Genomic DNA, 27,751 nt, shown 5'->3' on the forward strand with positions numbered 1-27,751 from the left:
TTGAATGAATCATCATCTGAGAAAGCGCTGTCCAGTTGGTTGTGTTTGGCTTTAAAGCAACATCCACAACGAGCAGGTTTTCCACTCAGTTTCAACCTGCTGTGGAACTTGTTTTTTTAAATTGATCGATCAACATGAGGTCAAACAAACTGCACGTTTTAAAAGCTAACGGTTAGTTTTAAAAGTAAGATAGGCCTACTGTTTTGATGATAAGTGTTTTAAAATTCATTTGCATCGATGTCAGAGTGATTAGAGGGACAATAGAGTGCTGAGTACCAGGCCATTAGCGACCTGATGGTCGTTAGCGAGTTGGGTACTACCAACGGATCAGCGCCATTCATTTACAGAGTGCCTAGGAGGATTTTACGTGACTCAACGGTCACGTGTAATTTGACTGCAGTCGTGATACATGACTGCCGGTGTGGCAGTAATACGGTCACCACAAAAGCCCTAACCTGAGGCAATAGACATTCAGGAGAATGGACGTTTCACATTTATTTCATTTAGCAGACACTCTTATCCAGAGAGACTTACAGTTGGTGCATTCATCTTAAAATAGCTAGGTGGGACAACCACATATAACAGTGCATTTAGTAAAGTAGCTATTAGCAAAGTCAGAGATAGTAAGGGGGGGACTGAAGTGAGAGTGTTACACAATACATTTCTATTTGAAAGACCTCTCCATCACTGTTGACAGGGAGGGGCAGTTCCTCTTGCTGCTCCGTAGGCATGCACCATGGCCTTGTAGTGGATGCGCGCTTCAACAGGAAGCCAGTGTTGTGTGTGGAGTAGTGGGGTGACATGGGAGAACTTGGAAAGGTTGAACACCAGGCGGGCTGCAGCATTCTGGATAAGTTGCAGGGGTTTGATGGGACAAGTAAGGAGTCCAGACAAACACGAGTTGCAGTATTCCAAGCGGGAGATGACAAGTGCCTGGATTAGGACCTGCGCCGCTTCCTGTGTGAGGAAAGGTCGTACTCTACGGATGTTGGAGAGCATAAACCTGCAAGAGCGAGTCACTGCTTGATGTTTGCAGAGAATGGCAGGGTGTTGTCTAGGGTCACACCAAGGCTTTTTGCACTCTGGGAGGGTGGTGGAGTTGTCAACTGTGATGGAGAGGTCTTTCAGATAGAAATGTATTGTGTAGATCAAATATGACTGTCAGATTGACTGGAATAGCATAGGAGATTGTGTTCTATTCATTCTATTTCTAAATTCAACATGCAGTTCCAGATAAAGCCCTACCATTAGTTGAAGGCAGCCAATCCAATAGTTTCTGAAAAGTAGTCACTTCCTGGGATCTGTATTCAAATAGTTTTAAAAAGTAGTCATTTTTGGGAATCTGTATTCAAATAGTTGTAGTCACCTCCAAAGTAACCATTTGTTCCCCCACAAAAATAGTTACTTTCCACAAAGCATAGTGAACATTATAGTTATCCCCAGTCTGCCACACAAGGAATGCATAGGCCTACAAACAGACTGTAGCATTTGACCTGGTATTGAACTACTGTGGTCAAGCTTTTGACCTCTCTGTGGCTCCGTGGGAAGTCTCTATCTTCCGGGTCAGTAGAGGACTAGATAGGGAGTAGCACCAGCAAACACACACAACCTTTGGTTATACACATACACATCAACACGCACAAACATGACTGGAGCAAGTCCTCACTAACAGGCTGTCAAGCCGATTGCCTCCTTGACTGCTAAAGTGAAAGTGAATCTGAAGGCTGAAAATTACTGTGATGATACAAGTTAGATGAGTGGCATTAACCCCTTCATGCATGCTGCTGTCAGAAGACAGAGTGGAGAGATACAGGGTCATGAGGACAGAAGGTAACATTTTGACTGTCTAAAAAAGCTGTGATGCTGTCAAACCAAACCATCTCACTTGAAAGGTTCTATGAGTAATCGGTATACTTTGAAGAAGCACCGTTTTTTTAAATGTTCTTTAGAAAATGTTGTGCGCATTGATGAGTCAATGATGATCAGCAAGCAATGGCCACATATTTTAATGATGAACATACCACATAAGCCAATGTCCAAATCATATACAAAAACAAATTTAAGTGTTTGTGTTCCACTATGGATTACTAACAACGACGAGACAGCCTACAAGGAGATGAGGGCCCTGGGGGACTGGTGCCAGGAACATAACCTCTCCATCAATGTCAACAAAATTAAGGAGCTGATCGTGGTCTTCAGGAGACAGCAGAGGGAGCTGGAGTGGAGAAGTTGAAAAGCTTCAAGTTCCTAGGCGTACACATCACTGACAATCTGAAATGGGTCCACCCACATAGACAGTGTGGTGAAGAAGGCGCAACAGCGCAACAGCACCTCTTCAACCTCAGGAGGCTAAAGAAATTTGGCCCTGAGACCCTCACAAACTTTTACAGATGCACCATTGAGAGCATCCTGTCGGGCTGTACGGTAACTGCACCGTCCGCAACCGCTGGGCTCTCCAGAGGGTGGTGCGGTCCGCCCAACACATCACTGTGGGCACACTGCCTGCCCTCCAGGACATCTACAGCACCCAGTGTCACAGGAAGGCCAAGAAGATCACCAAGGACTACAGCCACCCGAGCCACGGCCTGTTCCCCGCGCTATCATCCAGAAGGTGAGGTCAGTACAGGTGCATCAAAGCTGGGACCGAGAGACTGATAAACAGCTTCTATTTGATGGCCATCAGACCGTTAAATAGTCACCACTAGCCGGCCTCCACCCAGTACTCTGCCCTGAACTTAGTCACTGTCACTAGCCGGCTACCACCCGGTTACTCAACCTTGCACTTTAGTACTATGTACATTGAATAATGTTTACATACAGTTTAACCCATTTCATATGCATATACTATATTCTAGTCAAGTGCATCCTATTCAACTATTGCTGTACATATACTATTCTATCCTATGTATTCTTCAGATATACAGTTGAAGTCGGAAGTTTACATACACTTAGGTTGGAGTCATTAAAACTAATTTTTCAACGACTCCACAAATGTCTTGTTAACAAACTATAGTTTTGGCAAGTCGGTTAGGACATCTACTTTGTGCATGACACAAGTCATTTTTCCAACAATTGTTTACAGACAGATTATTTCACTTATAATTCACTGTTTTACAATTCCAGTGGGTCAGAAGTTTACATACACTAAGTTGACTGTGCCTTTAAACAGCGTGGAAAATTCCAGAAAATGATGTAATGGCTTTAGAAGCTTTTGATAGGCTAATTGACATAATTTGAGTCAATTGGAGGTGTACCTGTGGATGTATTTCAAGGCCTATCTTCAAACTCAGTGCCTCTTTGCTTGACATCATGGGAAAATCAAAAGAAATCAGCCAAGATCTCAGAAAAAAATTGTGGACCACAAGGAGACGCATTCGGTCTCCGAGAGATAAACGTACTTTGGTGCGAAAAATGCAAATCAATCCCAGAACAACAGCAAAGGACCTTGTGAAGATGCTGGATGAAACAGGTACAAAAGTATCTATATCCACAGTAAAACGAGTCATATATCAACATAACCTGAAATGCCGCTCAGCAAGGAAGAAGCCACTGCTCCAAAACTGCCATAAAAAAAACTCAGACTACGGTTTACAACTGCACATGGAGAAATGTCCTCTGGTCTGATGAAACAAAAATAGAACTGTTTGGCCATAATGACCATCGTTATGTTTGGGGGAAAAAGGGGGAGGCTTGCAAGCCGAAGAACACCATCCCAACCGTGAAGCACGGGGGTGGCAGCATCATGTTGTGGGAGTGCTTCGCTACAGGAGGGACTGGTGCACATCACAAAATAGATGGCATCATGAGGCAGGAAAATTATGTGGATATTTTGAAGCAACATCTCAAGACATCAGTCAGGAAGTTAAAGCTTGGTCGCAAATGGGTCTTCCAAATGGACAATGACCCCAAGCATACTTCCAAAGTTGTTGCAAAATGGCTTAAGGACAACAAAGTCAAGGTATTGGAGTGGCCATCACAAAGCCCTGACCTCAACCCTATAGACAATTTGTGGACAGAACTGAAAAAGTGTGTGCGAGCAAGGAGGCCTACAAACCTGACTCAGTTCCACCAGCTCTGTCAGGAAGAATGGGCCAAAATTCACCCAACTTATTGTGGGAAGCTTATGGAAGGCTACCCGAAACGTTTGACCCAAGTTAAACAATTTAAAGGCAATGCTACCAAATATTAATTGACTGTATGTAAACTTCTGACCCACTGGGAATGTGATGAAATAAATAAAAGCTGAAATAATTAATTCTCTCTACTATTATTCTGACATTTCACACTCTTAAAATAAAGTGGTGATCCTAACTGACCTAAGACAGGGAATTTTTACAAGGATTAAATGTCATAAATTGTGAAAAACCGAGTTTAAGTGTATTTGGCTAAGGCGTAAACTTCTGACTACAACTGTACTATATATTCTATCCATATACTGTCCATAATGTCTATACATCCCATCACATATATACTGTATATATACAGTACCAGTCAAAAGTTTGGACACACCTACACATAATAGTGAAGATATCAAAACTAAAATCTAAAATATATTTGTATTTGTTGTAACGGCTTTCCTCCTCCTCTTCATCAGAAGAGGAGGAGCAGGGATTGAACCAAAATGCAGCGGAGTTTGTAGACATTATTTATTACAGAAAACACGAACTCGACTATACACTAACAAAACAACAAACGACGTAGACGCACCTGAACATAAGAACTTACATATAACGAAGAACGCATGAAACAGGAACAGACTACATAAACCGAAAAACAAACAAACCGAAAACAGTCCCGTGTGGCGCAACGACATACACAGACACAGGAGACAACCACCCACAACGAACACTGTGAAAACACCTACCTAAATATGACTCTTAATTAGAGGAACGCCAAACACCTGCCTCTAATTAAGAGCCATACCAGGCAACCCATAAACCAACATAGAAACAGAAAACATAGAATGCCCACCCAAACTCACGTCCTGACCAACTAACACATACAACAAACTAACAGAAATAGGTCAGGAACGTGACATTTGTTTAACACTTTTTTGGTTACTACATGATTCCATATGTGTTATTTCATAGTTTTGATGTCTTTACTATCATTCTACAATGTAGAAAATAGTCAAAAGAAAGAAAAACCTTTGAATGAGTAGGTGTCCAAACTTTTGACTGGTACTGTATATATATACACTACTGTTAAAAAGTTAGAAATGTCCTTGTTTTTGAAAGAAAAGCACATTTATGTCCATTAAAATAAAATCTAATTGATCAGAAATAGAGTGTAGACATTGTTAATGTTGTAAATGACTATTGTAGATAGAAGCAGCAGATTTTTTATGGAATATCTACATAGGCATACAGAGGCCCATTATCAGAAACCATCACTCCTGTGTTCCAATGGCACATTGTGTTAGTTAATTCAAGTGTATCATTTTAAAAGGCCAATTGATCATTAGAAAACCCTTTTGCAATTATGTTAGCACAGCTGAAAACTTTTGCCCTGATTAAAGAAGCAATAAAACTGGCCTTCTTTAGACTAATTGAGTATCTGGAGCATCAGCATTTGTGGGTTTGATTACAGGGTCAAAATGGCCAGAAACAAAGAACTTTCTTCTGAAACTCGTCAGTCTATTCTTGTTCTGAGAAATGTGTGAGAAATTGCAAAGAAACTCTAACCAGAATAGAAAGAGGAGTGGGAGGCCCCGGTGCACAACTGAGCATTAGGACAAGTACATTAGAGTGTCTAGTTTGAGAAACAGAGAAACAAGTCCTCAACTGGCAGCTTCATTAAATAGTACCCACAAAACACCAGTCTCAACGTCAACAGTGAAGAGGCGACTCCGGGATGCTGGCCTTCTCGGCAGAGTTCCTCTGTCCAGTGGTTGTGTTCTTTTGATCATCTTAATCTTTTCTTCTCATCGGCCAGTCTAAGATATGTATTTTTCCGTGCAACTCTGCCTAGAAGGCCAGCATTCCGGAGTCGCCTCTTCACTGTTGACGTTGAGACTGGTGTTTTGCAGGTAATGAAGCAATAACATGGATAAATACTATTTTAATGGACAAGAAAATTGCTTTTCTTTAAAAAATAAGGACATTTCTAAGTGACCCCAAACTTATGAACCGCAGTGTATATACAGTATATATACACACATATATACATATACATTATTAGATACTACTGCACTGTTGGAGCTAGGAACACAAGCATTTTGCTACTGCCTCAATAACATCTGCTATGTATATGTATGCGACCAATTCAACTTGATTTGATGTACAAAGAGGAAGTTAAACATGATTAATTCCTACATGAACTGTATGATTCATCTTTCAGTAACGTTAACTAACGTTAAGCTAGTGGAGAATCATTTGATGCACACCGATCCGTCTGTACTTACGACTGTTATTATGTCCTGCATTAGCGTTGTAAACCCAGTAATCCTTCAGCATGAACACACCAATCACATTTTGACACAGATAGTGTTGTAATGATATGACTAATCAACTTCTTCAGGTTGCCACAGTAACTCAGGGATTAGAAAGCTTAGGGGGATTTTCTACACCATTTTGTAAATAATTTGAACCTACTGAATTGCAGTAAGGTCACGTAAGACAGACTTACTTATGCTTGAAAATACAGCAAGAAAGAAACAAGAGACAAAATGAGTGTATTCACCTCCCCACCAAGAGTCTGAGTCTAGAGAATGCTCTCCTGCTGGGCAGTGAAATACAGAGTGCAGGGTAGTGGCTGGCTGATGTAGGGGAGGACAGGGGAGGATGAAGACATACAGTACTGTAGCAGTGGTATACTAATACAATTGCTCAGAGAAAGACATTTTGTTTAACAAGTAATGAACAAAAATAAAATAAAATAGGGGTCAAAATTAGTGATACCCCTATCTTCAGTACTCCGGCACCCTACCCTCAGTGTGATGACACTGAGCCTTTTTCTAAAATGTTTTATGCGATTAGAGAACTTTGGAGGGATCTTGGACCATTCCTCCATACAGAATCTTTTTAGATTCTTGATACCCTTTGTCTGTGCTTATGGACTGCACTCTTCAATTCAAACCAAAGGTTTTCAATGGGGTATAAGTCTGGAGACTGAGATGTTGAAAGTCTGGAGACTGAGATGAAAAATGTTGATTTTGTGGTCAATTGTTCTATGTGGATTACTGATGTGTGCTTGGGGTTATTGTCTTGCTGGAAAATCCACTTGCGGCCAGTTGTCAGCCTCCTGGCAGCGGCAAACAGGTTTTTGGCTAAAATGTCCTGGTCCTTGTTAAAGTTCATGATGCTGTGACCTTAAAGGGCCAGTGGAAGCAAAACAGCCCCATAACATCAAAGATGAACCACCATATTTTACCATTGGTATGATGTACTTTCTGCATATGCTTCCGTTTTAGGCGTTACAAAAATGCACATATATAACACACACACCTCCCACACACACTGCCAATGACTGGAATGAACTGCAAAAATCTCTGAAGCTGGAGACTCATATCTCCCTCACTAGCTATAAGCACCAGCTGTCAGAGCAGCTCACAGATCACTGCACCTGTACATAGCCCATCTGTAAACAGCCCATCTATCTACCTACCTCATCCTCATTCTGTATTTCTTTATTTATCTTGCTCCTTTGCACCCCAGTATCTCTACTTGCACATTCATCTTCTGCACATCTACCATTCCAGTGGTTAATTGCTATATTGTAATTACTTCGCCATATGGCCTATATTATTGCCTTAACTCCCTTATCTTACCTCATTTTCACTCACTGTATATAGACTTTCTGATTTCTTTTGTTCTACTGTATTATTGACTGTATGTTTTGTTTATTCCATGTGTAACTCTGTGTTGTTGTTTGTGTCGAATTGCTATGCTTTATCTTGGCCAGGTCACAGTTGTAAATGAGAACTTGTTCTCAACTGGCCTACCTGGTTAAAAATAGGTGAAATAAAACATAAACACACACACACACACACACACACACACACACACAGGACTATACACACCTCCCACAAACACACACACACACACACACACACACACACACACACACACACACACACACACACACACACACACACACACACACACACACACACACACACACACACACACACACACACACACACACACACATAGGACTATACACACCTCCCACAAACACACACACACACACATACCCTGGGAGCCCTTACATTTCCAGAGCAGGCAGCCTGTGGTAATAAAGGACCGATGCTCCCTGCATCCCTTGTAGGGCTGATCCGAGGCTGGCTGGCCAGCTGGAAGACAGCAATGATGGGCCCGGCAGGGGGCGTATCCAAAACAATTTGAGGTTCACATTCCAGTAATAAAGGAGGGAAGATAGCCATCCTTCCGGTTCACTCCCCATCAGAAATAATTACCCCGGGATAGGATTTGGGAGCCCCATGTAGGGTTCAATGTTAGCCAAACTGAAGCTCTGCGTGTGTCTAACAGAGCTCCAAGTGCCACTCCCACTGTGACTGTCAATGTGGCCCTGATCTAAAGGTAGGTAGGGCTGAGAGAGTTGAGGAGAGGAGGAGGCTCAGGGTCCACAGTTTCAACCCAGAACCCAGCAGGCGTGTTTACCCTTTAGACCTGCAGGATCATTCTCTCTCTCACTCTACACACAAACACACTGTGGATTCCCTTCATCTAAACCTAACTTCACACAAAGCACATAACTCAAAACACTGATTAAAACTGATGGGCTGGTACGGGCTCTAAAGGGGGAGTGGTGGGGCCACTAAATCATCTCAACTCCTCCTCCTCATCCCCCTTCTTCCTTCCTTCAGAGCTTTTGTCCTCATGGTTCCAGTTTTAGTCTGTCTAGTGAATCTGAAGCACTGGTATTGAAAAACAGATAGGAGACCTGCTCTTTATGTGGAAGCTTCATTCCATTCAAAGATGCCATGGTTCAAAAATGCATTCTAATTAGTTCCGCTAACATTCAGGACACAAATACAGTACAGTGCATCCATATTTCACATACCTCCTTCCTTTGTCTTATCTGGCAAGTTGCAACATCCTGCCGCTGTAGCCCTGGAATGCGAGGAATCTGCAGGTGTCTTCAAACACTCTCTCATGGCCCAGTGATTCTATTAGCAACACAGTCTGTCAGAGCTGGAGTTGAATGGCCCCGTCCGCCTTTATATTAATATGAAACACTCTCAGTCTTTGAGTCCTGTCCTACCTTGTCAGTTATCTCTTTATGGTGTGCTCAGTTTAGAATTTCAATGAGAGCATGACAATTCTGAACATTCACTTTCTTTTCGTGTTCTTCCTTTAAAATTCCTTTCAGCACTGGGAAATGTTAAAAGGACCGTTTTGTTTTTTTCCTGGCTGACCTGAAGTGCTCTTAAAGTTCAGGAAAGAGCACATTTGATATTGCCCTTTGATGAAACCCTGGCCCAACCCTGGCTTGACTCTGCCAAATCACTGGCCCAGAGGCACACACACACCTTCAACCAAACATGTTACAAATGTGCCACAGTAGATATGTCCAGTTATTTCTATACAGCTGTCTTTGAAAATATTTAAGATGGTTTTTGTACTGTATAGTTTTTTGCCTTTAAATTGCTTTCATAATCTAAAACGTTTTTTTTGCATTACCCTTTAGTCGACTCCAATACACCTGTACACCTATAGACCTCAGTGTAAAACTAAATGAGGACTGGATCCCTCCTGGGGACACTAAATACCTTTGGTAAATCTGAGGTATGTTGTTGACATATCTACTCTAAAACTCGGGCTTCTTCCCCCTGACACAGCTCAGCGTTCAACATCACAGTGCCTTCCAAGCGCATCACTAAGCTAAGGAGCCTGGGACTGAACACCTCCCTCTGCAACTGGATCCTGGACTTCCTGACGGGCCGTCACCAGGTGGTGAGGGTAGGTAACAACACATCCAACACGGTGACCCTCAACACGGGGGCCCCTCACGGGTGCGTCCTCAGTCCCCTCCTGTACTACCTGTTCACCCACAACCGAGTGGAAGCGCACGACTCCAACACCATCATTAAGTTTGCAGACGACAAGACAGTGTTAGGCCTGATCACTGACGATGATGAGACAGCTTATAGGGAGGAGGTCAGAGACCTGGCAGTGTGGTGCTAGGGCAACAACCTCTCCCTCAACTTCAGCAAGACCAAGGAGCTGATCATGGACTACAGGAAACTGAGGACCGAGCACGCCCCCATCCACATCGACAGGGCTGTAATGGAGTGGATCGAGAGCTTCAAGTTCCTTGGTGTCCACACCATTAAGGATCTATATTGGTCCAAACACACCAACACAGTCATGAAGAGGGCAAGGCAACGCCTCTTCCCCCTCAGGAGGCTGAAAAGACTTGGCATGGGCCCTCAGATTCTCAAAATATTCTACAGCTGCATCTTGACTGGCTGCATCACCGCATGGTATGGCAACTCCTCGGCATCCAACCGCAAGGCGCTATGCGTATGGCCCAGTACATCACCAGGACCTCTATACCAGACGGTGTCAGAGGAAGGCCCTAAAAATTGTTAAAGACTCCAGCCACCCAAGTCATAGACCGTTCTCTCTGCTACCGCATGGCAAGCGGTACCGGAGCCCCAAGTCTAGGACCAAAAGGCTCCTGAGCAGGTTCTACCCCCAAGCCATAAGACTCCTGAACAATTACTCAAATGGCCACCCGGACCATTTACATTGACACGCTTTATTGTTTATTAATTTATCTTAATTATTTTGCACTGACTATCTTGCACTGGGTCTATGCACACTCACTACACCCTACCCACACACAGTCACACATACTACACTGACACTCCAACACACACACACACACACACACACACACACACACACACACACACACACACACACACACACACACACACACACACACACACACACACACACACACACACACACACACACACACACACACACATACACACTACATACACACACACATGCATATTGACGCCACACACACTCACACATAGACACACTTTCACACACTTTACATACGTTGCTGCTACTCTATTTTATATCCTGATTGTCTAGTCACTTTTATCTGTAACCCACATAAACAGTGCATTCGGAAAATATTCAGACCCTTTGACTTTTTCAACATTTTGTTATGTTACTGTCTTATTCTAAAACTGATTAAATAGTTTTTTACCCCCTCATCAATCTACACACAATACCCCATAATGACAAAGCAAAAACAAGTTTATAGAAATGTTTACCATTTTTTTAAACGGAAATATCACATTTACATAAGCATTCAGACACAAAGCACACCTGTACTTGGGGAGTTTCTCCCATTCAAGTTCTGTCAGGTTGGATGAGGAGCGTCGCTACACAGCTATTTTCCGGTCTCTCCAGAGATGTTCGATCGGGTTCAAGTTCAGGCTCTGGCTGGGCCTCTCAAGGACATTCAGAGACTTGTCCCAAAGCCACTTCTGTGTTGCCTTGGCTGTATGCTTACGGTCGTTGTCTTGTTTGGAAGGTGAACCTTTGCCCCAGTCTGAGGTCTTGAGCAGGTTTTCATCAATGATCTCTCTATACTTTTCTCTGTTTATCTTTCACTCGATCCTGACTTGTCTCCCAGTCCCTGCTGCTGAAAAACATCCCACAGCATGATGCTGCCACCACCATGCTTCACCGCAGGGATGGTGCCAGGTTTCCTCCAGACATGATGCTTGGCATTCAGGCCAAAGAGTTCAATCTTGACTTCATCAGACCAGAGAATCTTGTTTGTCATGGTCTGAGTCCTTTAGGTGCCTTTTGGCAAACTCCAAGCGGGCTGTCATGTGCCTTTTACTGAGGAGTGGCTTCCGTCTGGCTGCTCTACTATAAAGGCCTGATTGGTGGAGTGCTGCAGAGATGGTTGTCCTTCTTCTGTCAGAGTGACCATCGGGTCCTTGGTCACCTCCCTGACCAAGGCACTTCTCCCGTCTCGTTATAGTTGTGTTATTATTTCCTTTTTTATTTAGCAAATATTTTCTGTACTTTTTTAACTCTGCACTGTTGAGAATGGGATCGTAAGTAAGCATTTCACAGTAAAGTCTACACCTGATGTTTTCGGCGCATGTGACCAATACAATTTGATTTGATTTGAGCTGCTGAGGGACAGCTATGGTATCTGCTTCACACACACACACACACACACACACACACACACACACACACACACACACACACACACACACACACACACACACACACACACACACACACACACACACACACACACACACACACACACACACACACACACACACACACACACAAACCTCTCTAGTGTAAAGGCAGTCAATGCTTCAGATGTGTAATACCACAGAGGCTTCATTAGGCCATTTCATTTGCATTTAACCACGGTAGCGACAGACAGACAGACAGACAGACAGACAGACAGACAGACAGACAGACAGACAGACAGACAGACAGACAGACAGTCAGTCAGTCAGTCAGTCAGTCACAGTCAGTCAGTCAGTCAGACAGTACCTTTCCATGCAAGGAGAGGAGAAAAAACAACAAGGACATTTACCAAGCGCTTTTACCAGGGCTGAGTGTGGGAGGTAGTCATCCCAGGAGGCAGCTTGTAGTTGTGTACTTGGATTCGTGGCAGACAGAGAGAGAGAGAGGGAGAGAGAGAGAGAGTCTTCTCTTCTCTCTTCTCTGTACAGGTAGACCAATGGGACTGTGCTTAGTCAGTGTGCCCTGTGTACAGTCAGGAGTTTTCCTCAAGTTGCCGCAGCTTAAACCTGTCATCAGCAGCCTTGGAATATGAAGAAAGCTTTTTGATAACGCCACCTTGCTGTTAGAGGATATGAGGGCCAAATATGCAGGATGCTGCAACAAATACCACAGACATGAAGGTACAGTGGTTCTCAAGACCCAGGTGGACTGTAAGACAGGCAGTTACACCACAAAGTGTTTCATGTGAAACCCCCAGTTTTCATTTCCTACTTTACGGCTGGTTGTTCAGTGTGTAAATGGCCTAACTCAGTCATTTCCTAAAGCACTCCAGCACTGGAATGGAATGTTGCCTTTGACAACCTGCTGTTAGGGAAAACCGTCTCATGATATTTTTATTTTATTTTTCAGCACAGCCCCACACTTAATAGCAGTGGTACATTTGGGAGAGAGGTGGTTTCACATCTCTTCAGAAGCCTGTCAGATGTGAGGTGAAATATGACACCGTAATTTTGTTTCTCATTTGTGTCTGCCTTGGCGTTGCTTGCCGCGGCAATGCGGGGCCTGTCACTCAGAGGCCAGCGACTGCCTTTGTGGCTCTCGACACCACTCTCCAAATACCACCTGTCACGGTAGTCCCCTCTTTAAACACACACACATGCTCCATGGAGGGAGAAAAACACACTCACTACCGCTACGGCCAAAAGAGCCCTTTTCGGGGGATGTATTAATTTCCGAGCGTGATCTTGGCAAGTGCCTCCCTCGTTTAAAGATCAAGTGGCCCCAGAGTGGAAAGTTATTAGCGCCCCTGGGCTTATGCTTACAGGTTAATGCACTGCATTCATGGCTGTGAAATCCCATATATCTGAGGAAATAGGCTTTTTTCAGGGCTAATCGCTTCCTGGGTCTGTTTCTATCGTTGTGTTTTCCTACCTGGGCTACAGCTCCACACAGCTCCACACAGCTCCACACAGAGCACAGCAGAGAGCAGGTTGTGGTTTGCCTGGTTGTTTAGGAGCTCTGAAAGTCCCAGGGAGGAGGATGCTGAGTGGCAGATGAGTTCTGACAGCTCCTTTGACGAAGTGCTCAACCCACCAGCCGTTTGAAAGGCTGCTGTAGCCTCCCTCCCGCCTCACACGTCCATTTCCTCCTTACTGACACAATACCACAGGGAAGATTGCTGCTGCTGCTGCTTTCTGCCTTGACCAGATTTACCCCAGTGAGCAGGTGCTGGGAATCCCATCCAATCACAGTCAATCTTCTTTAAACAGATCGTTCTTTAAGCACCACTACTGGGGCCTCTACGTTCCATCAGCCATTGACATAATGAGTCACTGTAACGCAATCAAGGCAATCCTGGCTTATCCAGGGGGAGCCATTTCAGAGAGGGACGCCGGTAGACAGTCTGCACAGACGCACCTCCACCACGTGTCAATCCCCCATGATGCACTGTCCTAAAAGCAGGATACACCACAGAGCTCCATCAGAAACTAGATAGGTAGGTAGCTAGGGCCTACAGATAAAGAAGTATTTTGGCTCGTGAACACTACTTTCAAAACGACTGGCTGAAATGATACAGAACCTTTATCATGCATCTCTAACACCTCTGTTGTATCACTGATCTCATCATCAAAGGAAACATACTGGCTGAAAAATGCAGGAGGACTAGAAGTAAATTCTCCTGTGGGTGTTAAATATTAGAAACATTGACAAGCAACTGGGCAAATGAAGGTCAGAGCGGACATTAAGTAATTTGTCTAACTGGGCTTTTTTCCTCTTTCTGTCTGTGCCTACAGTAGTAGCAGGTTTAGGGCCAGTTCATTTCCATTGCTCTGCTCTGTCTCAGGTCCTAAATACAAGTGACTGCAGGGAGAGTAAAGAGCCGCAGTCAAGCCTTACATGCTGCAGATGAGAGCTCCTATGGACCTGATGCTGGCTTATCAACCCAGCTCTGACCAGCAATAACTCTGTAGCTGTGTCCTTCTGGCCTACTACTATAGAGACCACAGCCTGGAGGGAGAAATCCAACACAGTGCTAAATGGAGAGTTTAGGCCACATATTGTAGACAAATGTTCAACTAGACTCTTAGAGGTGAGAGGAGATGCAGAGGGATATGGAAATGTCATGCAAATGTCCACCTGCTTGTGTGTGACTGGAGAGAAATGAGCTACTGTGATATCTCTGAAGCGATGCAGGTATGCTGTGTCACAGAGGATGTCTCCTGCATATCAAAGGCTTGAAAAGAAAACTGGTTTAGAACTTAATAAAGTCAAATACAGGATTTTAAGTGTTCTTTGTGTTGTAATACTTCAATATCACAACCATCAAAAGGCTAAGCTTGGAGGATTTCATATTTTACTTCAATGCAAAAATGTCTGCATGAGCTAAAAAATTTTTTTACCTCCAGTAGTCTGTTGATGTTTTTATCTGATGCATTTTAGCAAACAAACAATAACTCATCAAATCCCAAAGTAAGATTTCCTCCACTGAGTCCCATATTTACTGGTTGGGAGGCGGGGATCTAAACGGTGTTGTTTGCGTTCACTGGGGCAGGAAGCTTGGCAATGCACTAATGGACATCAGCACTGTTTTTATTTGGTACGCCTGAAAAACTCAAATGATGTTATTAAATGTAAGCGCTTGGGCAGGTATGCTAAATGAACTAACATGGAGTCCTGGATGCAGCCGTTACGGACAGTCACACATTGTGGTTTTCTGCCATTTACAAAATCTCAATGCACAACGAAATGTCAGCCATGATATTAGATTACCGGAGCACCAGAACAAATTTCCTGCCACTAACCAAGGCATCCTTTTTTCATTATTTTATTGTTGCATTTTTTCTCTCATCTGCTTCCTGTCAGGGGAAGTCAGTGTGTGAGAAGAAGACCTAGTGCTGAACTGAGGGACAGTGAGATGACACAAACCACAGGCTTTCATACTGTTGTGTCTTCCTGTTCACCTACAGTATTGTACCCTCTCTCCCCTCCGTGTGTGAGTGTAGTCCCTGTCCTACAGGAGCAGTACGACAGGATGTGTAGACAGATATTCAGCTAATCTTAGAGAAATGGAAAATGTTTCTGACAGAGATCTCAGGTTCAAATGCCCCCGGGACCCTCCCTCAGTCTGACCCTATGACCCCACCTAACCCTCCTGCAGACCCATCAGCTCAGTGGCAGTGAGCATGTTAAGGGTCCAGAGTCCTCCTCCTGGTACTACAGTAGCTGGCTCCCACCCAGTAGGACATGGGAACCGGGGCAGAGGAGGACATTAAGGCCTGATTGTGGCGGCCCACTGGCTTGGAAACAGCTGCAGGCTGGGGCTGATGAAACCAAGCACTGGACCCACAGTCAAACCACAGCACAAAACACAATGAAGGCCAGGGGGAACAAAGCGGCAAGCAGTTGTTTCAGCTTAGCCAAATAAGGACACTTTGTTTTGAGACGCACTCCAAGCCGATTACAGTAAACCAATGACTAAGCATAAGCCATCTCAGATAATTAGGCCCTTCACTGTGGTTAGGCCTTTCACTGTTGTTAGTGTCTTCACTGTGGTTAGGCCTTTCACTGTTGTTAGTGTCTTCACTGTGGTTAGGCCTTTCACTGTTGTTGGGACATTCACTGTGGTTAGGCCCTTCACTGTGGTTAGGCCTTTCACTGTTGTTAGGCCTTTCACTGTTGTTGGGGTCTTCACTCTGGTTAGGCCTTTCACTGTTGTTAGGCCTTTCATTGTTGTTGGTGCCTTCACTGTGGTTAGGAACTTCACTGTGGTTAGGAACTTCACAGTGGTTAGGATCGTCACTGTGGTTAGACCCTCTTTTCTGGCCTGGTCTCTAGTTCTATTGTTATGTCAGGCTGTAATTAATTATGAGGGTGACCACTGGCCCCCTTATTTAATCAAAGGTCTGCTACCAGTTGTTTGCTTCCTGATGGTAAGTGTTTTTAACAGCTGCATGCAATGTAAGAATGATTACAAATCTGCTGATGCAGAGCTCTCACATAATGGTATTATACCAGGAGATAAGTGTTTATTTTGAACACAATCACCCCTAGACTTTTCCACGGGATACAGACATACCTGTTACTGGGCCTTATGTGAACCTAATGCATCAGTCCTACATGAAGCCAGTACAGTATGTTTTCCCCTCAACACACAAAGACAGTAGAAATGTGCTGCCTCAGAGGAACTGAGAGGAGAGATCTTGTCGCTGTCAGTCACACGGGGGTATTGGGATGCATGAGAATCAGTCGTTACACACTGATACTGTACTTCAGGCCCATTCATCTGGCTGTCAGCGGCACATTACCTGGACGTATTCAGTGTACTCTGGGTAACACAGTAATACTATGTAGAGCAGGCGGGCCTCTCTGAAGTTGTGCTGGGGGTTTGGATATGTGCACTTTTACTAATGATGACAGGTGGGACAGTGGGAGAGAGTGATGTATATGAGAGCTGTCAGTTCCTTTCCTCTCCCTGTATACTACCCTGTCAGAGGCTGAGGGAAGAGAGGAGAGGAGAGGAGAGGAGAGGAGAGGAGAGGAGAGGAGAGGAGAGGAGAGGAGAGGAGAGGAGAGGAGAGGAGAGGAGAGGAGAGGAGAAAGAACAGAGAGAGAGATCTTGCAGTGACCCCGGTGTGATCACACCACCTGTTTCGAACACCTTATCCCCACAACAACCGCCACCTCTGCTGCCTGCCTGCCCACATCCTGCTAATTGGCCTATGACGCCTAGACCTGAACACACACACACATACACATATACACACACGCACGCACGCACACACGGCACCTTGCCCAGTCCACACAAACACAGAGCCGCACCCAAAGACAATTCCCAGGTAGCTAGCCTAGTGTGTTTACCTGAGTCCTGAGCTGCATTGGTACAGAGGAGAATATCTCTCTCTCAGTCTCTCTTTCTCCTTTTCTCTCTCCTCACTAAAGCATTCTAGACATGTACATCCCAGACATCTGAATGACGAGCCCTGCTGCCACTGCTGTGGCCACATACCCCCTCCTTCCCCCTTTCTCCATCCTTCTGTGGAGGAGAAACTAAATGAATTGGTTTTCTTTCTCCGGGCGACTCCTAAGAGCGCAGCGTGTGTGGTGATAATGGCGGGTTGCATTGGACAGCCAGGTTATTTAATAAATGGTGGGATGCGTGTCACAGAGGGGATGCAGCGGAACAGACACAGACACCATCAGCCAGCCAGGCAGGCAGAAGAGACAAGCCACTTCCTGCCCACCTCCCCTTCTAATAACACCTAGGCTAACAACTGTGATTTCCTCCCTGTCTGTGACACACACACACACACACACACACACACACACACACACACACACACACACACACACACACACACACACACACACACACACACACACACACACACACACACACACACACACACACACACACACACACACACACACACACACAATCAGACTGATTTGTTTGTCTCCTCACAAGTGTTTGAGGATTCCTTAATGAGGGAAAAAAAACTTTGTATAATCAAGTCAATCATGTCATTCAATCAAGTCGACATTTGTGTTGAGCCCTTTTCAGTCTGGATGATTACAACCAAGCCCGCTCTGAATATTTACTTTCTGCTCCACGCTGCTGGGCTCAGCTATGGCTTCACTGCTACTTCCTCCCCTTGTGAGTCATCTTCTTTTGGAATAACATTCAAGCTAGTGCCCTGGCCTGTGCTCTGCTCCCATACCCAGGAGCTAAATTACCACTGACCATAATTACCATGGAACTACATATCACTGGGGAGTTATATGGCCGTGTTAAAGGATTTACATACCCATGATTGACTTAACTGGCCATTCAGAAATACAGAGATTATATCACACACAGAGATGAGATGTGCAGTACATGCTCAAAGGACAATTATTGAGGTCAAGTACTGAGTTGATATTGTAGAGGAAGCATCCTCAGATTCACACAAGGTGACCTTGAGCTGAAATCTAATATCAAATCAAATCAAATTGTATTGGTCACATACACATATTTAACAGATGTTATTGCGGGTGTAGCAAAAGGCTTGTGTTCCTAGCTCCAATAGTGCAGTAGTATCTAACAATACATATGAATATGTATCTGAGTACAGTGGGTGAGTGAAGGCACTATGGATGTAATTCTGCAGATCTCTTGCAGTATGTTTGGCTGTGTATTTGCATGTCCACATCCCCTTCACTCAGAATGGACTGGGAGGTTAGTCATAGACCACAGCCTGGAAACTGCAGCCGAGGACAGCGACAGGGTATGAACACCCTCCAACCCACACTGACATGGTTTGCCTACTGCCAGACCATACAAGGGAGGGACCCAAAATGATTCTCCTTACCTTCCCAAACTGTTCAAAATACTGCTTCACATCTTCCACTACCGTGTTGGCTGACAATCCGCCCACAAATATTTTCTTTGTTCTTGTGACCATCTGGAGAGAGAAAGGGAGAGAGAAAAGAGATGGGTGATCAGGCTTCAAACGCATCACAACACCTTTAATGTGAGTCCAAACATAAGATCAGCTCTAGACTGGCCCCTCCATAAGGGATGGAAGAGTAAGGGAGATAAAGAGAGAGAGAAGAGAAAGGAGGGGCCTCTCTATTGTCATGGTGAGACTTCCTTTTGTGGAAAGCATTGTGTCCACTCTTAGAAAAAAGGGTTCCAAAAGGGGTCTTCGGCTGTCCCCATAGAAGAACCCTTTTGGGTTCCATGTAGAATTCTCTGTGGAAAGGGTTTTACATGGAACCCAAAAGGGTTCTGTAATAGAGGGGACAGACAAAGAACCCTTATGGGTTCTAGATAGCATTTTTTCCCCCAAAAGTGTATGAGAGGGACCCTTTTCCCTTGCCTGCTATGAGAGAAAATATAATACTTATTTGGCATGGTCTTTCAGATCTAATGTTGATGCAAACTCTAAAGGCCCCCCCTAAAGGCACTCTCTAACCTCAAAAACAGGCAAGAACGCATAGCAGTGCTGCAGCCTGTGGTAAGAATCTGTCAAAGAGGAATGTTTTATTATACATCTAACAATGTCATTTCAGATTGCACTTAACTTTAACAAACACTGCTATCTCTAATCAAAACATATTTCATTTCAACAGGGCAAAACAGAGTGTGGCACAATTAAAGCCTACATTTCATCGTTTTAAACGCCACTGACATGTTTGTTTTTGCTCCACAAAACATTAAGGTACTTTACATTTGATCCAAAACACTCAACACTTAAGACAGTCACAAAGAAATACATAATTTATTATTTTTCAAAACACAATTAGCTTGTGCTGGAGGAAGGAATCAGAGTGCATTAAAGCCTCAATTAATTCCAAAGTAGCAGAAATATTAAGGATTATTACCCACGCCATCAGAAAGGGCAACATGGCACAGCTAAGTGCATCTGCAGCAGAGTGTGCACAGAGCATTTCAAAAACACAAGGAGTTCTGGGGGAAATAGGAAATTGTCACAATAAGATAAACAGCGTTAGAACACTGTTCCTTCTGAGATAACGAATGACTCCAACCTCATTACTCACAAGCTGTTACTGAAATGTCCAGAGAAATGAGGGCACTCCTTAACATGGTAGTTCCACACATTCATGTATGCACGAGTGCACACACGCATACATACACATACACATACACACACGCACACACCCCAGCACTCTCTTTTCTCCTCCCGGGCCGCAGTTCTCAGGACAGGCCTGCTGGTTTTGACTAGCAGAAGTGACTTTTCATAACAGGTTAGGAGAACTTACACAACAGGTTAAGATAATTAACGTGGCAGGTTAGGATAATTAGGTAAAGGTTAGGAATATGGTTAGGGGCTCCCGAGTGGCACAGCGATCTAAGGCACTGCATCTCAGTGCTAGAGGCGTCACTACATACCCTGGTTCGGATTCCAGGTTGTATCACAACCGGCCGTGATTGGGAGTACCATAAGGCGGCGCACAATATGCCCAGGGTCGTCTGGGTTAGGGTTTGGCCAGGGTAGGCCATTATTGTAAATAAGAATTTGTTCTTAACTGACTTGCCTAGTGAAATAAAGGTTAAATAAAAAAATAAAAGCTAAAATGTAAAAATTGTCCCTTATGCAACTGTAACATATCCAACTCCAACCAGGCCTGGTCTGAGAACACCCTGCATTTGCACTAATGTGATTCTGCTTCCGGGCCATTAGCATGGAACTCATCCCATTTGTGTGACACCCGGTCACCATGCAAATTGTGGCGGCGGGTTGTTGTGCCGTAGCCCAGGCTGGGGTAATGCAGCTGTATCCTCCCCCCTATCTCGTTCCCCCTCCTCCCCAGGCCCTGAGCCTCCAGGGTTATCAGCCCTGTCGTCGTCGCCAGCAACCACAGCCACGGCAGCTGGTGATAAAAGGCTATGTGGGTATTTATCAACATCACTCACTTTTATCACTGGCAATCTTGGTAATAGAAACACAAGCCAGTGTTCATCTCTGCTAGCCCTCCTACATCTTTTACAGCTGTTTCACCTGCTTCCCTTGATAGATAATCTGACTGTCTTCCCCAAGCCATTGTAAGTCATTTTCAGCGAGGGTGCTCCCCCAGCCTGTCTGTAGCCAGTTAAGTTTTTAGCGCTGTCTTTATACTTTCTGACAGGGCTGCCCAAAGGCTGATGGGATTTCTAGAGCCCTGGAACAACGCAATTACTTTCCCTATTTCTCTCTCCATGGTGACAACAGACAACAGGCCTCTCTCGCTTCTTTCTCCTCTCTAGGGAAATGGCTGCAGAGTGTTTGGTGTTTCCACTGAGTGACTAAGGAGGAGGGGGGCTGTGTGTGTGTGTGTGTGTGTGTGTGTGTGTGTGTGTGTGTGTGTGTGTGTGTGTGTGTGTGTGTGTGTGTGTGTGTGTGTGTGTGTGTGTGTGTGTGTGTGTGTGTGTGTGTGTGTGTGTGTGTGTGTGGTAGATTTCCAGTCAGAACAAACAAGCCAGTTGTAAAAATCCAACAACTCTGACGGCTCGTAGAACAGAATAAATCTGCATAGAGTAAAACAACGTGTTGTGAGACTGTTTTCTGGGAGACTAGCAGGACCTAGGGATGTGTTCCCTGTCCATAGGGATCACTGTCAATATGTCCAGCACACCCTGCAGTCAGTCCACAGACATAGAGGACAGAGAGGAGCTGCAACCTTAACTTCCCGCTCAACTCAACATGCATCAGGCCAGGCTGGGGATACCGACTGCAGCCTCCAAGGACACACTTACCCCTGCAATCATCCACGCTGTCTCTGAATGCATTACCAGCTATGATATATTGTGTGATTAGCTCATTTCAAAAGGACTATTCCTAATCTAAAAAGCAGCAGAGAACTCAGATGAGATAGGAACTGATTGGTGGGAGGGCGACTCTCCAGTGTGTGTGTTTGTCTGTGTGTGTGTGTGTGCGCGCGTGCGCGTGCACGTACACACTTCCTTGCCTTCTCCCATCCAGTCAGCGCAGGGATTGAGAGGTGGAGGTGATGGAGGGAATTGCAGATCCTTTTAATAATGTGTTTTAACAGGGAAATGGGCGGCTATTTAAGGGGGAAAGGGGTGGCTGTGTAACGAGGAAAGGGGCGGCTGTGCTGTACTGTTAATACTCAGGGATTTGTGGATTCAGCGACTGCAGTTAATATGGCAGCCTTTCATTATATGTATACATTTGAGGAGTTCTATGTGGGCTATGAACAGCGGGAAGGGAGACCGGGTCCAGCAGCAGGACTGCTATAAGATATGACAGGTATGAAGATGTATACAGCACAGACAAGCCAGAGCAATTGTTACCTCCAATATTACAGAGAAAGTGGGTCGGCAGATAGCCTAGCAGTTAGAGCTGTGGGCCAGTAACCAAATAGTGGTTTGAATACCCGAGTCGACAAGATGAAAAATAAAGTTGCCCTAATTTGCTCCAGGGGTGACGTACTACTATGGCTGACCCTGCAAAACAACACATTTCACTGCACCTATCCGGTATGTGACAATACAAAACATTATCATTAAGATAAATATAGTGTACGGCAGTGGAAAACCAGAATGACAGCACAAAGTGCATATCAAATATTAGATCATTACTTTTTGCACTTACAAAACAGAACAAAGTTCTCGCTCTGAGTTCGACAGGTTTTCAGCTCATTTTTCCAGAGACCCAACTAGTGAAGGACACTCACAAGCTGAGAAGGTTCCTACTATGTTTCCTACAGAACCTGCAAGTTCAGTTAAAAACTATATGATGTTGAGACAAAATAAACAAATCCCCTATAGGAGAGGAGGTGAACCCATCCTCCCTGTAGGCTAGTCCGCCCCAGCTTCCCACCGACCAGGGAGGCCCTGTAGTGTTTTGTTCTCCCAGAGCCCCGTGTTCCCACGAGTCTATATATTGATCTACTACAGTCAACTACACAGGGCAGTGTGATGAGTTACTACCTCTCTACCAAGGCCAGGGTTTAACCCTCCGCTTCCCCAATCAACTGGATACACCAAGGCACCACAACAAAGACAAGTCCCATTTGTCATCACAATTTCGTTATCTAAAAAATGCTCCAATATTCATCTAAGATACCCCGTATCAAATCCAAATCAAATCAAATTATATTGGTCACATACACATGGTTAGCAGATGTTATTGCAAGTGTAGCGAAATGCTTGTGCTTCTAGTTCCGACAGTGCAGCAATATCTAACATGTAATATCTAACAATTCCACAACAAATACCTAATGGAATAAGGAACGGAATGGAATAAGAATATATAAATATAAATATATGGATGAGCAATGACAGAGCGGCATAGGCTAAGATGCAATAAGATCAAAGTGACTATAAAGTCCAGAGGTTTCTCAAGGCAGTCTTGTTCCAGAGCACAGCTGCTACTGGCTCAGAGGAGGTCTGACAGTGAGGGGTTAAAGCTGGGGAGGGAGCCCCTCACTCTCCCCTCCATCCTCTCCATCAAACCCTTAGGGCCCAGGCTTAGCATCAACAGCACCACTTGATACTGCCATGCTCCTGATTAACTGCAACAGCGTTTGTTGACAACTGATTTTTTAACCAGGTAACTTTGACTCTTTTCTAAAATAAGGACACTTGTCTGACAACAAGCAATCCAGGCTAAAGCCCTTGCTTGATAAGAAAGCTTTAGCCCCCCCCCCCCCCCCCCCCCCCAATCCTTAATCACAGACAGTCTTGTGTACCAGCCATGATTATTTCCAAAGCTAGCTGATTACACCGCCACAACAATCCACTATAGGAGACCCCCCCCATGAGTGCTTAGACTCCCCATCCCCACTCCCACCCCAGCCACCTCTCACCCCGGTGTCTAAGATCACATAGCCAGCTCTGATTACAGGGTATGGTCCCCTCATCATAGTCCAGAGCCTCTCAAGGCTACAGCTCACAGCCACCTGGAGGGGGAGAAATCATGCCAGGAAGTTGTGTGTCATTTCTCATGATAAGAGATAGCAGAACACATAAAATAGAAAGGCCCCCATAGCAGTTAGTTGTTTTTAGCTCCCATTCATCTAATGGTAACAGGAAGATTACTGGCATGGGGAGAGACGTCGACTGGCCTTGTTGATGAGCGAGCGGGTGAGAGCACAGAGGGCATCTGTCAGAGCAGTGTAGACCTGATCAAAGCCCTCAACCCTGGGGACACATAAACACTCAACACTCTGTTACACCATGGCCAGCCCAGATAAATATGACATCTGTTCTGTTTGACAACGAATTCGTGCAGAATATGTACTACTGCCGCTATATCAATAAAAGCTTTGTTTAATGTGTGAGTGCATTATGAAAGGAAGAGAGAGAGAGAAAGTGAATGAACGACAGAAAGATAGAGAAGTGGGACAAGAAGCAGTAGGTGTGAATTGTCCTGTGCTAGTGTTCTGTAGCTAGGAGAGAGGTCAGGATAAAGAGGGAACATTGGGCCAAGCTTCTCCTCTCTCCTCCTGCCCTTTTGAGAACTGGTCCAATCTCAGCTCTAGTGTGCATAAATAGATGACTAATTTGATAATTACAATACAATTAGGGCTGAGGAGATGAGAGAGGGATAGATGCTTAGCGCAAATGCGGACTGACAGGCCCAAGAACTCAAGCCCAGGATTACACCAGCCATTTGCACAAGGACAGCAAACAAGTGCTGCCACAGATAGGCTGGAACGAGAGAGAGAGGCTGTTAAGCGCAGGGCGCAGGCTAATGAAAGGCCTGGATCCAACTAGTAAAGACCTTTTCAAGCCCCGGTGCAATCAGCAATCTGATGCTAACGCTTCAGGCCAGCCACCTCCTGGATCAAACTGCAATGCTGCTGCTCCACCAAGTCATTCAGCTAGCAGGCAGGCAAGCTGGCTGGCTGTTCCAAAACGTGCTTTTGAATAAGCGGGTGGGGGGCTAATGATGTGAGCTGTTGTTGTTGTTCACACAGGGAAAGTGATGAGAGTCTCAGGGAGGGAGAGCGGTGTGGAGGCTGAGGGTGACACTGTGATTTAGTGCTTGAGAGAGGCCGCTGTGTGTAGATGGCGCTTTCTGAAAAGGTAACGTTGTGTAGTAAACATGGTGAGGTATGGCCCAGGTCTCCTTTTAATCTGACAGATTAGCTGTACTTCACACTCTGCCTGTACAGTTATGAAGATGGATAGGAGCAGCTTATGGCTGATGATAGGACCCTGGAGATGCATGGGCTCATACTCAACCAGAACATTCTCACTGCATTCCAATGAGCCTCTGTGTGATCAGTAAAACATTAGCATCCCAATAACAGGCAAGTAAGACGAAGCGGCCAAATCCAGAATGACTCTTAAGAGCTGTTCTGAAATATGAATGTTATGCTAATGAGATACTTGCTTACGGACATATCTTGAGTACTTGAGCAAGGGGAGTTATAACCATTTAACAAATTACCTAGACAATGAGGCTCGGAGCAGTATACTAAAGAGACTGGGTATCTCTGCACCCTTACTTCCTTTACTGGCTATGCCTGTTAGGAAACACAACATGTCATGTGTCTTCAGAGTACAGAGAGAACAGTCTGGTAATTATTTGTAATTTTGAATTAATCTTTTAATGATGCACTTAAAACAAATATTCTAAACTAGCTGGCCTGAGAAACTAACCTTGTTGCCAGTCTATTTAGCTAACATTCCAGTCCTTGTACTCTGTGACATGTGCCAAAGACATTCATTATGACAATTTCACACGTGACATGGAGTACAAGGAGTGTATTGTTAGCTGAAACAGACTGGAACCAGGCTATTGAGAAGCATGACAGTCTAAGGGACTAGGACAGTAGGTAGACTAAGAGAGATAGCACACTCCAGACCCCATGTCAAACCCCTCGTCAGACCCCATGTCAAACCCCATGTCAAACCCCATGTCAGACCCCACATCAAACCCCATGTCAAACCCCTCGTCAGACCCCATGTCAGACCCCTCGTCAGACCCCAGGTCAAACCCCTCGTCAGACCTCCTGTCAGACCCCATGTCAAACCCCACGTCAAACCCCACGTCAAACCCCACGTCAAACCCCACGTGAAACCCCACGTGAAACCCCACGTCAAACCCCACGTCAAACCCCACGTCAAACCCCACGTCAAACCCCACATCAAACCCCACGTCAAACCCCACATCAAACCCCATGTCAAACCCCATGTCAAACCCCACATCAAACCCCACGTCAAACCCCATGTCAAACCCCACATCAAACCCCATGTCAAACCCCTCGTCAGACCCCACGTCAGACCCCACGTCAGACCGAATGTCAGTCCCACGTCAAACTCGATTCAGACCCCAAGTCAGACCCCATGTCAGACCGATTGTCAGACCCCATGTCAGACCGAATGTCAGACCCCATGTCATACCGAATGTCAGACCCCATGTCAGACCGAATGTCAGCTCCCATGTCAGACCCCATGTCATACCGAATGTCAGACCCCATGTCAGATCCCATGTTAGTCCCCCTATCAGACCCCATGTCAGACCCCCTGTCAGAAACCCATGTCAGACCGAATATCAGATCCCATGTCAGACCCCATGTCAGACCTCATGTCAGACCCCCTGGCAGACCCCATGTCAGACCCCATGTCAGACCAAATGTCAGATCCCATGTCAGACCCCATGTCAGACCCCATGTCAGACCCCATGTCAAACCCCATGTCAGACCCCATGTCAGACCCAATGTAAGACCGAATGTCAGAACCCATGTCAGACCCCATGTCATACCGAATGTCAGACCCCATGTCAGACCGAATGTCAGATCCCATGACAGACCACCTGTCAGACCCCCTATCAGACCCCATGTCAGACCGAATGTCAGATCCCATGTCAGACCCCATGTCAGACCCCCTGTCAGACCCCATGTCAGACCCCCTGGCAGACCGAATGTCAGACCGAATGTCAAATCCCATGTCAGACCGAATGTCAGACCCCATGTCAGACCCCATGTCAGACCCCACGTCAAACCCCTTGTCAGACCCCATGTCAGACCCCTCGTCAGACCCCACGTCAAACCCCTCGTCAGACCCCATGTCAGACCCCATGTCAAACCCCACGTCAAACCCCACGTCAAACCCCATGTCAAACCCCACGTCAAACCCCATGTCAAACTCCATGTAAAACCCCATGTCAAACCCCACGTCAAACCCCATGTCAAACCCCACATCAAACCCCACATCAAACCCCACATCAAACCCCACGTCAAACCCCACGTCAAACCCCACGTCAAACCCCATGTCAAACCCCATGTCAGACCCCACGTCACAGACCCCCTGTCAGACCCCATGTCAGACCGAATGTCAGACCCCCTGTCAGACCCCATGTCAGACCGAATGTCAGACCCCATGTCAGACCTCATGTCAAACCATTTGTCAGACCCCATGTCAGACCCCGTGTCAGAACCCCTGTCAGTCCCCACGTCAGACCGAATGTCAGACCAAATGTCAGACCCCCTGTCAGACCCCACGTCAGACCCCATGTCAGACCGAATGTCAGTCCCACGTCAAATTCCCTTCAGACCCCAAGTCAGACCCCATGTCAGACCGA

The 27,751-nt window shown here is 45.3% G+C and overlaps 1 protein-coding gene across 10 annotated transcripts in view; it reads right to left on the reverse strand.

The window, feature by feature from the left end:
• LOC129868639 (RNA-binding protein Musashi homolog 2-like) overlaps positions 1–27,751 on the reverse strand; it is a 338,972-nt gene that overhangs the window by 203,102 nt on the left and 108,119 nt on the right. For all 10 annotated transcript variants that reach the window (XM_055942797.1, XM_055942800.1, XM_055942795.1 and 7 more), the window contains exon 6: positions 19,064–19,156. In XM_055942797.1, coding sequence (XP_055798772.1) covers positions 19,064–19,156 — 93 coding nt within the window. The remainder of the gene's footprint in view (positions 1–19,063; positions 19,157–27,751) is intronic.

The sequence above is a fragment of the Salvelinus fontinalis genome, chromosome 13, assembly GCF_029448725.1.
Source record: "Salvelinus fontinalis isolate EN_2023a chromosome 13, ASM2944872v1, whole genome shotgun sequence".
NCBI classification, from domain to species: domain Eukaryota; kingdom Metazoa; phylum Chordata; class Actinopteri; order Salmoniformes; family Salmonidae; genus Salvelinus; species Salvelinus fontinalis.